General features: G+C 43.2%; 1 protein-coding gene across 1 annotated transcript in view; it reads left to right on the top strand.

Annotated features, from left to right (window-relative positions):
• LOC105196348 overlaps window positions 1-16,442 on the top strand; it is a 45,085-nt gene that overhangs the window by 24,932 nt on the left and 3,711 nt on the right. The window contains exons 3-4 of the mRNA XM_011162254.3: window positions 13,828-13,970; window positions 14,347-14,649. Of these exons, the coding sequence (XP_011160556.1) occupies window positions 13,828-13,970; window positions 14,347-14,649 (446 nt within the window). The remainder of the gene's footprint in view (window positions 1-13,827; window positions 13,971-14,346; window positions 14,650-16,442) is intronic.

Below are 16,442 nucleotides of genomic sequence, written 5' to 3'. Positions count from 1 at the left end.
GATGGCGTGACAACAATTTTTTCAAATAAATACAATGGCAAACGAAATTTTAAAAAATCATGATTGTTCCAAAAGACATGTGCTATTCGTATGTAAAATTTTATTGTGCCGTTCGTAGTGCGAGGTTTATGCGGTTTTTAAAACAAGTTTCTTGCGTATCACATTTAAAATTACATGAAGGGGTCATTAAAGGTCATAAGGCGTTACAAATTAAAATTTTAATAAACTTGGTGCCGCTGTTAGTGCACTTTAAACGGTCTCCGATCGCCACCGGTGCTTAAAAAAACGCTCGTAAGAAGACGAAGCGCGCGATCTGCGAAATCGGCGATCACGATCGACCGTGACTCGATCGCGCTATTGGAAAGCTGAAGTATAACGAAATAATCCGCATGCACGTGCCTTTTCTCGACGGATGAGTAATCCCTCGATAAAGGGAAAATCTGTTGTGCCGCTGGTAGCAAGAAATGATCCGTTACCCGTCATCCTTGTCGATCTTCTTCCTCCGGTTCTTCCCCTCCCTCCCTCTCCTCCCTGAGAACGCGCCGCGTTATCGAGGCGACGTGACTCCTAACGCGCGTCATAACGGACGGGCGCGTTACCAGGGATCAAAGTGCAACGAACGCGGACGACGACGCCTGGAAATCCGAAAGTCGGCGACGATGCAACGCCGATCGCGCGCGCGCGCGGGGGTTGATAAAAAAGCCGCGGCTTACGCGCGAGAGGCACGCATATACGCGTGGATAGCCGATCGACGGCTTTAGAAGGGAATACACGTCGGTTATCTTCACGGGTCAGCGCCCACGGGTGCCGGCTTAATCTTCGGTCGCGGCCAAGGAAGAAGAAGAAGAAGACGAAGGCGCAGAGACAGGCCACAGAAAGAAGGGTCGGCACTTATCTTTATCCGGCGCTCTAACGACCGTGCGAGGAGTGTCGCGCTTGGTATCGTCGTTGTCGGCTCTCCTACAAGTCGATTCGAAACGACGACGACGACGACGACTAGCGCAAACGATTAGCGCGCGCGCGCGAGCGCGTTTTAATCGCCGATAAGGGAATAAGCGATTTTCTCGGGGATTCTTTCTCGCGCGATTCTCTCCGCCTGTCAGCGCGGCTCTCGCCTCCTCCCCTCCCCTCCCCGTGTAAATTGCGCATCTGTTCTCCGAAATTTTTGCAAGACGAGCGCAGCGCGTGAACGAAGAAGCGTCCGAGATCAGGGCACGTAATTAGCGAACGTTTCTGAGTAACAGAAGTATCGAATTGATTTACATTGAGATGTTGGTTAAGATGCAATAATCGTACGTCTCAGTTATCGAGAAATATATGTTACAGCTGTGCTCTTCTCCCCCCCCTCCCCCTCGTTACCGTACTCCACAATATCGCACGAGTGATCTTGTAAATCATAAGAATGCGGCAGCTGGGACAGATAATTTGTGCACAATTGAAAGAGCAAGTGGATGCAACATTTGCAATGATTTAAGTTTATCTGCTTTAAAGTTGAATTGATGCGCGTGATCACTGTAATGTGATTTAATATTCCATATAGAGACGTCCCTTTCTGCCATGGATTAAGCCCATTAAATACTATCGCTCCATTAATTTGATAGCGCGCTATGCAATGTACAATTGGAAATTAGAATTGTCTCCTAAACTTTTATCATTTCCCTTCAGAGCGCTTTACTCGCGCGCAAAAGCGAGAAAAATGTATTCTCTTCCGCGTTTATATGCCATTGATAATGATTCCGTGCGATTTTATCCGGCGTTAAAATTTTTTTTTCGTAACGTTCTCCATTAAATGAAAAGAATTTCGCTTTTCCAAACGCGCAAGATTACTTTTCAACAGGAGCGAATTGTTCTCTTTCGTCGTCGCTAACGAAACGGCGCGGCGCGGTGGCGAGACGGGCGCGTTTCCCCACGCTCGAAATTAATCGCGACGGTCTATTATACAAATATGCCGGCGCGCTGTATGTATTTTTGCGCTAACGCTTCTAATGATTAAAACGAAACGCGAAACGCACGCTCCACGCCTGGAATAACGATCAGGTGCAACCGGCCGAATCGTTACCGGCTAGCCGGGGCTGTTGCGTGCGTCCCTGCGAGCACGAGCTGTGTAAATCGTATTAGGGATTATTGCACGATCAAAAATATCCCCCGTAGGATAATCCCCGAAGGTGGCGGCGATGTGTTGGTGGCATTAACTCCGACGTGTTATATCGCGATGCGTGTAGGTATACGGCGATCCCACCGACCTCACCTTTCCTCTCGCTCCGCCACCCTCGTCACCCTCTCTCCTCGTCTCTCTCTCTCTCTTTCTCTCTCGCCTCACGCGTGTATCTCCCATTCTCTCCCTCTCTCGCTCACCCTCTTTCTCCTATACGTTACATGTGAGCGTGTATGTACGTGCGCGCGAAATCGTGTGCGTGTACGCTCGCCGGCCTCCGCGAAAATCCACGCCTCTGCATCCTGCTTTCGATTTATCTTTCTCCTCTTTCAGACTCGGGGCAGGTGATGTCGCCGGGAGGTGCTTCACAGCCGACCGGTAATAATCATTAAAACATTGAGAATGGCTAAGCGACGCGACAAATAACTCGAATCTATTTGCGGCATTGCTGCCAAGAATCTGAATCGCTGCGTATTGACTATAATCGATGCACCGCCGAGTCGAAATGGTCGCATAAATCAGATCAATTAAAACTGCGCCTAATTATTTTGTCCCGCGACGTTGGGCTTTTCATTTACCCTCCGTACGGTACGTCAGACTTTGACACGAGACATTTTTATAAACTCATTAAATATGATTTATACCATTTGTATGTACTGTGACCACGTCGAAAAGAGTAGAGCAGCTAATTATATTTATACTATTATTGAAATTGCTATAGTTATATAATAATAATTAAACGATATTTGCTAATATTGCACGATTAATGTGGATAATTATGAGCACTAATGTTATTTTAATTATAACAAAATTACGATTATTAAATTTAATTCTTAAATTGTCTTTAAATATTTTCCCGATGCGGGTTGCATTCCGAAGAACAATACGCAGATTAAATAATCAAAGTCGGGTTAATCAATCATGAAAGTGATGAGTTAATAATTTCTCCTGCGTGGTTAATAATTTCTCCTGCGTGGTTCTCGTACGCTTCTAATATTGACTGAAAATTTACAATTGATTTTCCGTATATACTATGACATTTTTACTGTAGAATACTGTAGAATACAGCCGTATCAAGTTTAAAAAAGCGAGAGAAGAACGTTACTTGAGATCGATTAACGCGAGCTCCTTCCTTTAAGGAGATCGCGCAATATATTATCAAAATATATATACGAAGAGTAAAGAAGTTGCATGGCAAAGGGAGGGCTTTTCATAAGCCGAATTGTTGAATTGGCTCCCTTTTTAATTATCCCGACGAGGATCACAGGGATGAAGCCGCGCGACTCGCTGGACTCCATTGTGCATTCATAATAGTCGGCAGAGAGAGAGAGAGAGAGAGAGAGAGAGAGAGAGAGAGAGAGAGAGAGTCTTAATGTTCTAAGGCTCTTATAAATATAAATATAAGGCGCGGTATCTCAAATACAAGGAGCGTTTTCGTGTTATTCACCGACAGCGGCCACACGACGTCGCGTCTGCGCCGCGCCGCTCGCGGTCTCCGCTCTGCCGCTCCGCATCTATTTTTAATAGGATTTGTTAACTGGCGCTGCGCATGTATACACACCGAATTTTACATAGATAGCAATACACAATGCGCCCGCTATCGCGAAGTCGTAAAAGTCGTTTGCGACGCGGACTCGCCGTCGCTTTCACGGAATTTTATTTGGGGAAGACGCGTTGTGTCTTCTCGCTGGCTAATCGGATCGTTGGATCTCTCTTGATATTCCAACGACATTAATTAATGTCATTATCATCTATTATTTTTTTTAATGGAAGAGAACCGTTTCTTTAAGGAAAGATCGATTTCGGCTTTGTTAAAAACCGAGCGTCAGGATGGTAAATTGGATTTATTACGTGTCATGCCAGTTTCGATGTAACCCTTTATAAGACACGTGTCCGCGATTTTCGTTCCGTGAAGCGCGGTGTGACTATTAAAATGATATTGACAATGACCGCTATTTATCGGCATTGTTCGAACGCGAGCGCATTACGCTGTAATCATCATTAATTATTATTTAAAGTTTTGCCGGCGACGATTGGTACTCTGGGAATCCATTTGTCTTCCGCTCGCAACAGCTGCGTAGCCGATTTTTGTTACTTTCTTTTTCAATTCCTCGTATCACGATACGGGGGGAGAGAGAGAGAGAGAGAGAGAGAAAGAGAAAGAAAGAGAACGTAGCGGGGCGCGCATTAATCACTTGCTGAAACATCATGTGCGTTTTCGCGCTTGTTCGCGAAGTGCATCGCTGCGCGCATACGTTAACCGATGCAGATCAACGAAAAGCATTAGCATTCTTTCAGAGCGCTTATTGTTTGAATATTTCGCGATTTTGAACGAGCCGCTGTATTTTAAAATTTCACGTATATTAATAATTTCATTTTCAGTCAATAATATTTAATTACATAATTTTACGATATAAAATATTTTGACGCCGTTTTGAAAGAATGCATTTAAATGCATTTAAAAGAACGAGATAACCAATCAACTTGGCCATTTTTTCCACATGTATACAATTACCTACTTTTAATATTAATTCAAATTGTTAATTAAATCAAATATATATTAAAGAACAATTAAAACGGTATCATCGGGGAGGCCAATAACTCTTTAAGGCTGCGAGAAGCTGAAAATTTACAGAAGCACCGACTACTGAACTGCGAGTGTTAGAAACCGAACGGAAGACATCCCTTCGTGCGAGACAGAACGGAAGACGCGCCTCGTCGCCTTCGACGAGGGCAGGACAATCCTATTTCTTTCTTATGCAAAATCTCCGTATGCGTAGCGTGTTAAGGGATTAAAAGTCTGCTCTATAGGGTCAGCCGGAGGCTTACAAGGCCTAACAAGATTAGCCTAAGACGCCGAGTCCGCATACCCCGGGGATTACACATTATGTATTCACCTGGATGTATTCGAACGGAGATCTAGTTCGAGTTCTCCATATGCGTCTAAGAAAGCGCAAGTCGGGATCGTGCGTGTGAGTGGCCGTGCTTAACGATCGCGTCTCGGTACGAGCGGATCCGTTGCATCGAGCTCGTCGATTTTGGCTCGTCAGGGGCGGGAATGAACGCGCGCGGCCAAGGATTTGCGGATCTTCGGATCGTTAAACGAGATACGATAGAAACGACTGGCGGAACGTTGCTCTTTCGAGTCTTGCGTTGATTCGCTCAACTTTGCATAAAAGACGTCGTGCGATCGGCATATTTCGTTTCGCTGTTCTTAACTTTCGAAAATCATACGTTTTCGATAGACGATAGACGACGTTTTGTCTAGCAGCAATAGCTCATATTACTATTACATTCAATTATGGCAAATATTGACTTTTAATTAACAGCAAAATTAAATGTAAATTAGAGGGTGGAAAAACTTGGTTTCGATGTCTCTTCTTCATCAAGAAATAAGTATATATTTGCATATTCTATATTCGGGGCTGATCGATGACACAGAAACTATTTCAGACTGTATTTAACGACGTTATTCGCGAATATCGTGATATTGTTGTGTCACGCAGACTCACCCGCACGGAAATTGCGTAAAAAGACTCTATACTTTGCCGCTCGCGACCCCTGTTCTGATCTGTCACGGTTTATCACGCGGGCCGAAACATTTTTCCGTTTCGCCGGGGTCTGACATAATCTCCTCACCGGGCGTGAAAATCACACGCGACTCTCGCGTCTGAATGTATTGTAATAATAGAGCGCGCATATAGAGCGATCCTATAAGAGCGCCGGAAAAGAGAGCAGCTCCGAGGGGGAGTCTTATCTTCCCTGGTCGGCTAGAACTCTATTTCGAGGCGAGATACGCGAATCTCGACGCGGCTTTTAATGTCTTTTCTCTCTCACCCCGTGTTTTGATTAAGAGAACGGAGCCCGGGATATGCTCCGCGATCGCGGCGAGAAGGAAAGAGTGATGCTGCGAGAGGAGCGGAGGGACGAGATACGACGGGAGAAGAAAAGATGGGAGGAAGAGAGCGCGCTTTGAGTAATTGTCCGCTTGTAACTGTCAGATCGTCAGAGGCTGACTACCTTCGGGAGAGAAAGAGAGAGAGGCGAATGAAGATCGTTATAAACCATCTCTAAATTCGTCGTGACGAATCATGGATCCGAAAGGATCGATTTCTCTAGAAAGCAAGGTTGCGAAATTTACGACATAGACATACGTATCCATATTGTTAAACAGGATCGAGATCTATTCGATTTAGGAAACTAATTTTTAATTGTCATCGCGAACGAAGAGCGATGAGACGCGCGAATTTTAAGATACTTTCTCCGCAAGTGCGCAAGGGTTGCGGCGTGACACTCACGCTTATCGGAGAGTGTCGGCGAAATTTCAACGGCGACCTTCGTGACCAGGGTCGAAGAAGTAGGAGTAAGAATTTCCTTAGGCGGATACACCGCAGATACCGGGCGAAGATGGTAGGAGTAAGTGGTGGTTTTGGCAAGGGGATGTTCTGATGCGATTTCACGCTGGATTTGCCTAAGATCTCCGCTAAGGAGCCCTTTAACCCTCCCCTTTTACCCTTCCCCGAGGCTTCACCCTTCTATCACGAATCCTCTGCTCTAGTGGCTGCCGTTTTCTCCGCTCCTCCTACTCTCGCTTCCTCACTTCGATCTCAGTCACTCCCCGAAGAAACCGTCCAAGATTACATACTTTAGCACAATGTCGCTAAAACGCCGTCATTGTTTAAAAGAAGCATCCGGCAACGGCGTTTCAATTAACTCCTACGCTCTGAAATGCCGTTGAAGCCTAGGGGATCTCCCCTCCCGCGTAACGCGGTTTCTTACCAGTCATCGTCATCGTTTCTTAGTTGCGTAAAAAGTTCATCAATTAATTAAAATTATAATTACTTGACGTTGATATAACACGATCATTAGGAAGCTGTTTGACGTGTACGATTACAACGTAGCGAGACGACAGCAACGTGGGGTTCGTTATATCAGATAGTCGCGAAAAATGCAAGTCACACGGAGCGAATCCACGCTCCGTGGCGCACGTCTCGCACCCATAATCCCTCGGCGCGCCGAGTACACACTCGCGAGCTTGTTTGATCTCACTTCTCGACCTGTCCCCGGCCAAGTCGAAGCAGCTAAATATTTCAGATCGGTCAGAGCGACTGGAATAGCCAAATCCGTTAGTATTCCTCCGGCCAATGGGAATTCGGGTTTTGCTTGAGACCCTCGTGGATTAGGCGGCGCCGGTGCCTCGTTGCGCGCATATCCGTGTTTTAAGGACGCGTGCACGCCGCCGTGGATGTGCCCCCGATGTCTTAGTGTCGGCCCCACGTATATGCAAACCCTCACGGCTTAAGCTAAGGCTAAGGCCGAGGCTCTCCCCCGGGATTACTACGTCATTCTGCAGGACTCCTCCGGTCGCCGGAAGGATCAGCTCTCTTCCTTCTGAGGATTTCGCGCAGGACTCCATCCTGTTCCTAAATCAGCTTGTCAGACCGAGTCATTGCACCGCCGTGCCGTACCGTTTCGTTCTTATTTTGTTCGCGCGATCATTACTGCGCTTACGACATTGCTTAGACGGGAGCGCCGGCGCAAATCGGTGCACCGGGATCACGTTGATCTGGAGCATTTAACTTTGCATTGCACGTCTATTCTCGCTCGCCTATCTATCTCGCGTTATCCATTGTGCTTAAATTACCCCGGGAATTAAATCGTTATCTTAAAAGAGATTAAGTTCCTTTCGTTTCAATTTTATCACAACTGCGCCACACAATTGACAAATTCTAATAGAATATTGAAATTATTGAAAAGATCAACTGGAATTAACATTTAGTAGTGTATAATTTTTATTAGCTAGATTAGATATCGAGAGTGCGTTTAGCACAATCAAACGCAGACATGTTTTATTTCAAATATCAGTAGAATTGGCTTTAGTCGAGTCTTTATCTATAAAACTGTATAAATTGATATTATTCCTCTCCGCCTTTCGCAAGTTGCGCTAGAATGTTCTACGAGTTCTTAAGTTGGCTGCAATAAATATGCTAATACAAAGATAGGTCTCTCCCGATTCTGGCGTTAATATTTGGAAGATTGGGCGCTCCGGTGGCGGCGTTCGCGATCCCCTCACCCACCCCGACTTCCGCCCGGGAAACTTTTCAGAGTGACAGGCGGTTACGCGTGCCGCGATAAGAAGTTTCTAGATATTACTCTTCAGAATCCGAGGAATAATCCGTCTATCGCGCGGCGGTAATAGACGACCGGAACCTGTCCTTGGTGCCACCTAAATCATCCCCCAATGAGTTGGCGTTCACAATAACTCGTTACCGAAAATCCAAATTAAGCTCCTTAGCCGAGAAATTTACGAGACGTTCGCCCTCTTCGGCGCGGCGGCCCGTTTCGCGCCACCCCTTTCGTCCCGCGAGGCAGTTTACCGAAGTAATTTTAATCTTCCGCACACGCGGGGCACATGGTGGTTGCGTGTGCCTGCGCGCGCGCGCGTGCACAGAACGATCACGCGCGAGTGTGCGTGCGAGTCGCGCGGTCGCGCGTGTACGCGCATAACACGCGTATGCGTGTGAAGAGCGCAGACAGAGAACGCGACGGTGAAGTATCGGAGAACTACACCCTTCTCTTATTCTCCACGTTGTATAAGAGCTTACCCTCTAAGCATCTTAGGGCAAGTTTTCACCCTTGCTTCCAGCGAGCGAACGGTACATTCGCCGAACCGGCGATCGTGTACGTCGGCAAAGGGATCGACCGAATCCATTCTCGATGAATAAAAATGTCCATTTTTTTTCTTAAGAGTAATCTTCTAACCGTCTCTCGGTCTAGACGCTATTATTCCAATCATATGTTTTCTCGATGGTCGAAGAAATGAAATATCGCGTGTATCAATGGTATTGAAGTCGAGAACTTTTTAATAGAAATCAGCATTTTAACAAATCGATAAAAAATCACGACAATAATTTTGACAATTTTGACAAAGTCTAAAAGTGTAAATAATGAAATTATATTTTTTATTGAAATAATCGTAATATATGCGATTAATCCAATCAAATTAATTGCATTATACGGAAATTGCAGAAATTTATTTTTTTTTTAATCGTAGAAAACAACTGGAATAGACGAATACACCGTTGGTTGATGTTATATTGCGCGTTATCTAGATCAGTTCACACAAACGCGAGGTGAGAGCAGCTTCAGATGCTATTAAGATACTTGGTTAGCTACAGTGCGTGATCTAGCCGCTATGAATCGGCTAGCACTTAGATTTAGAAGGTTTCGTCGCGTGGTTGGTGATCTTATAAGCACCAGCTGAAAGGTTATCTCATTACGTCTTATCCGTTGTTTTCGTAACGTAAGCTTAGCGCAAGAGCTTAAATTGCACGCGAGCTTACGGACAATGGCATGCTTTGCATGCGCGAAGCGATGTGCAGCGCTCGAGAAAGTTGGAAGCTATCGGTATATCTGGTATTCTCGATCGATTGATGATAAATCAAATATGCGCAAGAGTTTCGATAGCTTTCGACTCCTTAATGAATCATGACGTGTCGAATGGAACGGATAGTAAAATCTCAGCGGACACATTAATCCGAGAACATTAACGGAGAACTCGGATGACCGGGATAGATCGAATAACTTGCTAGCGAGAGAAAAATACTTGCAGAAAGGTAAGGGAGGGAAGTACGAGAAGGGATAAAAGGGGAAGGAGAGAGAGAGAAAGAGAGAGAGAGAGAGAGAGAGAGAGAGAGAGGACGGGTGTCGCAGATAAAGACTTCGAAAGAGCCGGTCGCTTATCTGTAAAGACCGACATCCGCCGGATCAGCCTCAGATACCGAAACTACCCACACTTTCCTTCTGGTGCACGCGCTTAGGCGCTAAGTTCCGAGAACGGAAGCAGCCGACTTCCAGGGGATCGCGAATTCCGCCGCACGCCGGCAGCTGGGGCTCAGATATCCCGGTTGGCGCGATTCGTTTCTTCGAAACATGCAAACTGCAAATTGGGTTTTTCGGCCGTGCGCCGAAGATCGACTCGGGCGTACGGGCGCAGGTCAGCCGAGAGGAATAATGTTATTTGGACCGATTTGAACGTGGCTTCGTGGCCTGATTCGATTTCGAGAGATTAAGCGGAGTCGTCTTGGATTACCGAGTCATCAAGACGAAGAAGAAACCTTAAGACTAACGGTCGCTCGGATGCATTGAGTTTGCGCTCATTCAAAGTCGTGGTATTTCAGATGAAGATGTCAGACAAGCGATAATTTTCTTATATCCTTTAACAACTTATATCCTTTATCCCGATAAGCACGAGTGCAACTCAATTTAAGTTGAGTAGCCGTGATGCGGCTAATGCATTCTCACGTTGATTGTAACTCTTAACAAAACAAAATCTTAACAGTTTCTAGGTATTTTTTATTGTATTTAATTTTAGATGTAAGTCAGTGATAAATTTTTTTTTATTAATTTACTTATGTCTCACGACTCACGAAAGTATGTTATAAAGACGAGCATTTAAATGCGTTACAACTCTTTTTTTCCGCTCAAGTTAGTCACTTAAATTTAATTTAAGTGTTAAAAACCCAAATTAAAAATCTAAATTCTTATCCCCGTTTCAAGCCACCGAGAAATTAAATTCATTTCGGTCTCCCTCTCCTTCGTCGTTTCATTTAATCGCATTCGAGCACACCGATGTAGCAACGGAAACGTCACTGTCGATGAATCTAAATGGCGTGTGCTTTTCCCGTCAGTGATTTAGAAAGATCCTCGGTAATCTCGGAAAGATCCTGCGCGCTGGTAATCATCTCGCGCGCAGAAAACGAGGGTCGCGAAGAGACGCGGAAAGAAATATTCGGCGGTGATTCTTCGGCCGCACCCCCTTCAAATCGCGCCTTCCGTGCCGAACGCGGCCATTATCGCGACGGTTGCGGAGTGGGCGATAGCGGGGGTGCTGAAAAATATGTTCCAACTTTTTATCTTGTATCTGCACCACCGCCTCGGTGCAGAACTGAGCGTTCTGTTAATTTGCAAAGTCGCGAGCCTCATAACCACTACGAGCGCGATGCGTTCGGTCGCAAAAGCGTACGAATCCGTGAAGATAGAAGACAAAATGTCAGAAAGCTTGATTCCTTAATTAATTAAATTATTTTCTTCCAAAAGTATAACGTGTCTTAAACATATTTTTAATATCTTGAGGGAAGATTAATTTCAATAATTGTTGTATATTTCTGTATAATTTCTCGTACCGCTTGAATTTCATAGTTTATATGCTTGGGAATTTATAATTTTATAATCAAGTATTTCCAACTATTTATCCTGATTTTTAAAATTTTAAATAAATATCTATACAAGCGGATGACACATAAATCAAGTCAGTGATAAATAGACGTGGCAAGATTTAACAATACGAGAAATCGCTAACGCGAAACGCAAGATGAAGCCGTCGTGATGAAAAAGAGCCATCGAGAGAAACTGGTTTCGCTTCTTCAAGGGTTGCCCTTCGGATGAATCTTATCTTTCGACAAGAGCTGTCAAAGACGAAACGGCATGACGCTTCCGTCGTGCGGGAAGATAACCGGAAGCCTGATAGGTTCTGCACCAGAAATGAGAAATGTCTTTGCGGTTGCAGAGATTAAAGATTTCGCGGATGAGTAGTTGCCACCACTTCCATTTTTTCTTTCGCATTTCTTGCAATAAAGTTTCGTTATGACGTATAAAAATTAATTAAACAATTAAAAAATACATTCAAAAATTTTATCAATACGTCATACGTATATTGGAATTATATTTTAGTTAATTTCTTAATTCTGTTCTTAAATATAAGGGGTCAGTTCATTTCTCAGTCAGCGTTACTTTATTTCATGAAAAAAACGGTGTTAAATTGTATAATAAAGCTCATAAATGGACACTTTGGTGATCAGGCAGCGAATGTATCGTATAGACTTGTATCGTCGAGACAACGCGTCGGTAATAAACAGAGCGCGTAATACGATGTCCCCGCGATTAAATCCTGCGGCGTAAAAGCCCACCTTAAACCAGCTGATCCCGGTACAAAGACGACGCAAGGACGGGGCGCCTTAATGAAAACTATACGTCCCTAGATTAAGGTGGACGCTGGTCAGCCTTCGGACCCGCCAGATACGACCTGTCTTATGCAACGTAGGGAGCGGGCTCTATGATGTCCGGCGTATTAGATGGAAGTTTCGGCCATTAATACCTAATATCGTGCCGCCGGCAGTAAATCCTTTGTTGGTCATCTTTGACGGGGACTTAACACCTTGCATCAAGAGACATTCGACCTATCTATCAATCTGGGTACAATCCAATATTGCACTTTGATTAGCTTATCACGTTCGCGAGAAGTGCAATTTCGATAGCAATCTATTTTCACAAATAAAAATCTCTAGGATAACTTTATTACTTTATTGGAAAGATACCATTTTACTAGACTATATTGTACAGATATGACTACTGTAGCCTCTGCTATGAATTTCAAATTGATCTTTGCAAAGCGAAAATAGAATGCGTCGATTCTATTTTCATCGTGACATTTTAACTTCAAATTATAATATTTTAACTTTTACATCGTCTTGCAATTAAATGAACGTATTGAATTAAATTTTTATTAAAGTTATTAAATTTATATTGTTCGAAATGATGCGACAATTATTAAACTTGCATTTTTTTCAACAGTACTGTCGTTTCACCACTTACTATAAATTTTGAGTGGTCACATGTGACGCTAAATAGTCCACTGGTTTTATGACAAAAAATATACTCGTACATTTTTGAACAATGCACGAGTACAATAATCTCATCGAGAATTTGATGGTGCCCTTTAACGGATAAGTGTAAGCATCATACTACCAGCAGAATTGCGGGCGGAACCTTCCTCCCCGCCGCTACAGTCTTTCTTTCACCATCCCTCTCTGTTCCTTCTCGCACTCCATTTCCTCGGTTTCGCAGAAGTCTGGGATTATGACCTGGAGTGGGATAGACTCCCGGACTTAAGTCAGGGTTACACAAGGATCGCAGCTATTGTGCCATCGCACAGGTCCCATTGTCTCGGGATAGACGAGTGGATCTGCATATGCTTAGCGCCGGAGTTAAACTTCTCTCTCTTCCTCTCGCGCTTTGCATTACCCTCTCTTACTCGTTGCGTCTTCTCTCGGCGATCTTCAATGCTCGCTCCGCGAATCATCCTGCCCCTAGAATTTGGATGCCGAACGTCGAAGACTATTCCTATTGTCAGCCGGATGTACAGAAACTAGTGCTTCAGCTGAAGCTGCGAGACGATTTGAGGTACTCATAGAGCCTTCGTGAAGATATCTTTGGTTTTCGAATTAAATTAATCAGATTTGCTGTATAATAACTCTCACATTTACAAGCAATAGTCAAATACTCGAAATCTTGTGATCTAAAAATTAATCAGTTAAAATGAAAAAACGTTGAGAACCGTAAACGAAGCGTGTAGTCAAAATCGATAAAAAAAATAAGACAATGACGTTAAATATTAAAAAGTTTCTCAATTAAAGAATTGTATAAAAAATTATATATCCTGTATCTAGTCGAAATTCCAAAGACGTGATGGAATTTTTAATCCAGGATTCACAATTCATAAATCATGTTTGTAAAATGACGTAATTGTTAGCTAATTTGTAACCCATTGTTACTTATAATGAGAGCGGATTGTCGAGTGTGTAACTTCACGCAAACTCTTTTGTCTGTCGCAGCGAAAAATCTGCCGGTGCATTGTGTGGTGGAGACGATTCACAATATCGTGGAAAGCCATGTAAGCAACAGCCGTGAAAAATGGCGAAGTCCCCAAGTGGAAACGGACTCTTACGTTATTATTCCGGTAGCTATGCCCTTTCAGGTAAGAATTATTTTCTCTTTATTACATAATAACGTCATTATTATCCATTACCATATTGCTATAGCATATTATGAATGAATGTAGTTAAAAAATTGAGAAATTTGTTCGTAGTATAATTTACTGTTTTAAGAACTTAAACTTTTGTTCGCGATAAAAATAAAAATTTTACTATTTAAATAAAATAATAAACGTCAAATTAAATTTAGATTAAATTGTAAAGTCTTTAAAAACAAATATATTGCGTGTACAAATCAGACAGTTTTAAGGAGAAAATTTTTTTTATTACAATTATATCGTAAGAATTTAAATATGAAACTATATTTAGACAACATCAATAATAGCTTTATTTTTTTTTTTTTTTTTTTTTTGTTAATAGGATTTGGTGGGCGAGGCGCTTGTTCGTCTGGGTTACTCCAGCGATCTGATACCAAGTGCTAGAGGAAGTATCGTTATACGTAACTGGAAGCCTCTGCCGATGGAAAAAGTCGCCGATGGACCGCTACTGACAGTAGGAGATATTCTAGCCGAATTGACATCGGTGGCAACCCTGAAGATTCAGGTGTACAGATCCAGGCCACCACCTCCCAGTCCAGCAGCTGAAGTTAGAAATAAATTGCTGAGGCTGCTTCTGTTGCACAGCCATACGCTTCTCGTCTCCGCCGGATGCCCTTTGGACGAGGTAGGGTGTCTCAAGCTTTCAAGTATCGAAATTTATATTTTTTGACAAGTGTTTAAAAAAAAAATTTACCTGCTTGCATTAAAAACACAAATTTACAGAGATGCAGCGAAAAACATATTTAAACGATGCAAACATATTTAAACGAAACTGTATTTTTTTTACATTTTTTATGAATTTATTCTTAATATTGGTAAATATCTTTTGCGTATGAAAATATTTTAAAATTAAAAAAAGTTTCTAATGACAGTGACATATTTTCCTTCTTTATTTTTTTTCATATCTCGATGCTAGTAAGAGCAAAAGTGAAAAAAAAGATCGTAGGGAAAAGGAAAAATATACAATCTGTATATAAAGGTGCGTTTATTTGAAGAATGAGGTTGAATAATGGCACACTGAGAAAATTTTAAGGGCCATTCAAGGCGAGATCGGAGCAGGGAATATTCGTAGTAAGACGACCGCTTAAAAATGTATAAAATGTAAATCTAGCCAGAGAGTGTTTGTCGTCGGGGCACTTAATCTCATTAAGAAGTCCTCCGGCTCGGTACCCTTGTACCTCCCATAAGAACGGCAAGTGGTAATCTTCGGTAGATTCTTGCTCGCGGCTCGCTGATCCTCACCTTGAATAAATGCTTTCTTGGTTTCGAATCACCAGTCGAGAAGTCACCGCGCTTTTGGTAGCTTTCGTTCCCGAATAATGAAGCTTTTTCCAATCCCAATACTCGTCCGCGGAATATTTTACGTACATTTGCAATGTTCATTATTCTAATCATGTCAATTTTTAATTATCATTTATATTTATCTCTTTCCTAAACGTAGTGAAAACAGACATTTTCATGAAGCTCATATCTTAGTCAAGATCTTAATGACAACGGTTGCGATTTAACTGTAAAGAGAGTTTTTATCACAACGTCAACATTTCGCTGACGATTCGACGATTTCGCGATGCTGATTCGACAAAAATTTATTAACTAGAGGCTCTCACTCAATCCCTAGCTTCAGCGACGAGAAACCGAGTAACGTAATCCCAAAACTATTCCAACGAGTGTGACATTTTTTTTCGCGATGACTTCTCGAGAGGTTTATCCCAGTTACGCGATCCCCTCTTCCGATTCCGTTCCCCAAAGATTGAAATAGACACGCGATTTTTTTTTAGCTGGTCTGCAGGCGCAGACGTGCCCTTCCGACAGTGGAAGATCTCGTAGCGTGTGATAGGATTACCCTTTACTCAACCAAATTCGCAGCCTTCATCAAAAGCCCCCTCGATATCAGTATCGGGAGGGGGAGAGGAGAGGTACCCCGCCGTCTCCTCCGAGCTGGCATTATCTAAGTGCACTCTCTTTGAAGATCCCGCTACCCGCCCATCCCCGAACTTTAATGCCGCTCACGGTGGTCTATGATTACCAATTTTCCCCGGCAAACGTTTCCTGCTTGAGTTTCGTAGCCCGTCGGCTAATGGCGAACCGCTGTGATGGAGAACCGACGTCTCTCGCATAGATTTGGCTTAATCTGACGATGATGCACGAAGACGTGCCGTCAAGCGATCTCCCTTTCTCGCTTCTCTTTACGTACGATCCTCCCCGGCAACGCCACCTTTTTCGAAAGATCCTAAATCATTCTACCTCTCGCGCCTTTTTTCCGAGATCCGAATAAGATGTCATTATTTGATATGCGCGTTTTTATTAATCCTCTAATTAAAAAATCAAAAATAAAACTTTAGATTAAATGCTTATTGAAGCTACATTAGAAAATAAATGGGAAAAGTTTCGCTATTTTCTGCGTTCCGCAAATTTTAT

This window comes from Solenopsis invicta, chromosome 4 (assembly GCF_016802725.1).
Source record: "Solenopsis invicta isolate M01_SB chromosome 4, UNIL_Sinv_3.0, whole genome shotgun sequence".
Taxonomy (NCBI): Eukaryota; Metazoa; Arthropoda; class Insecta; order Hymenoptera; family Formicidae; genus Solenopsis; species Solenopsis invicta.
Note: the sequence above shows the minus strand (reverse complement) of the source record. Positions and strands in the feature narration are given on the sequence as shown.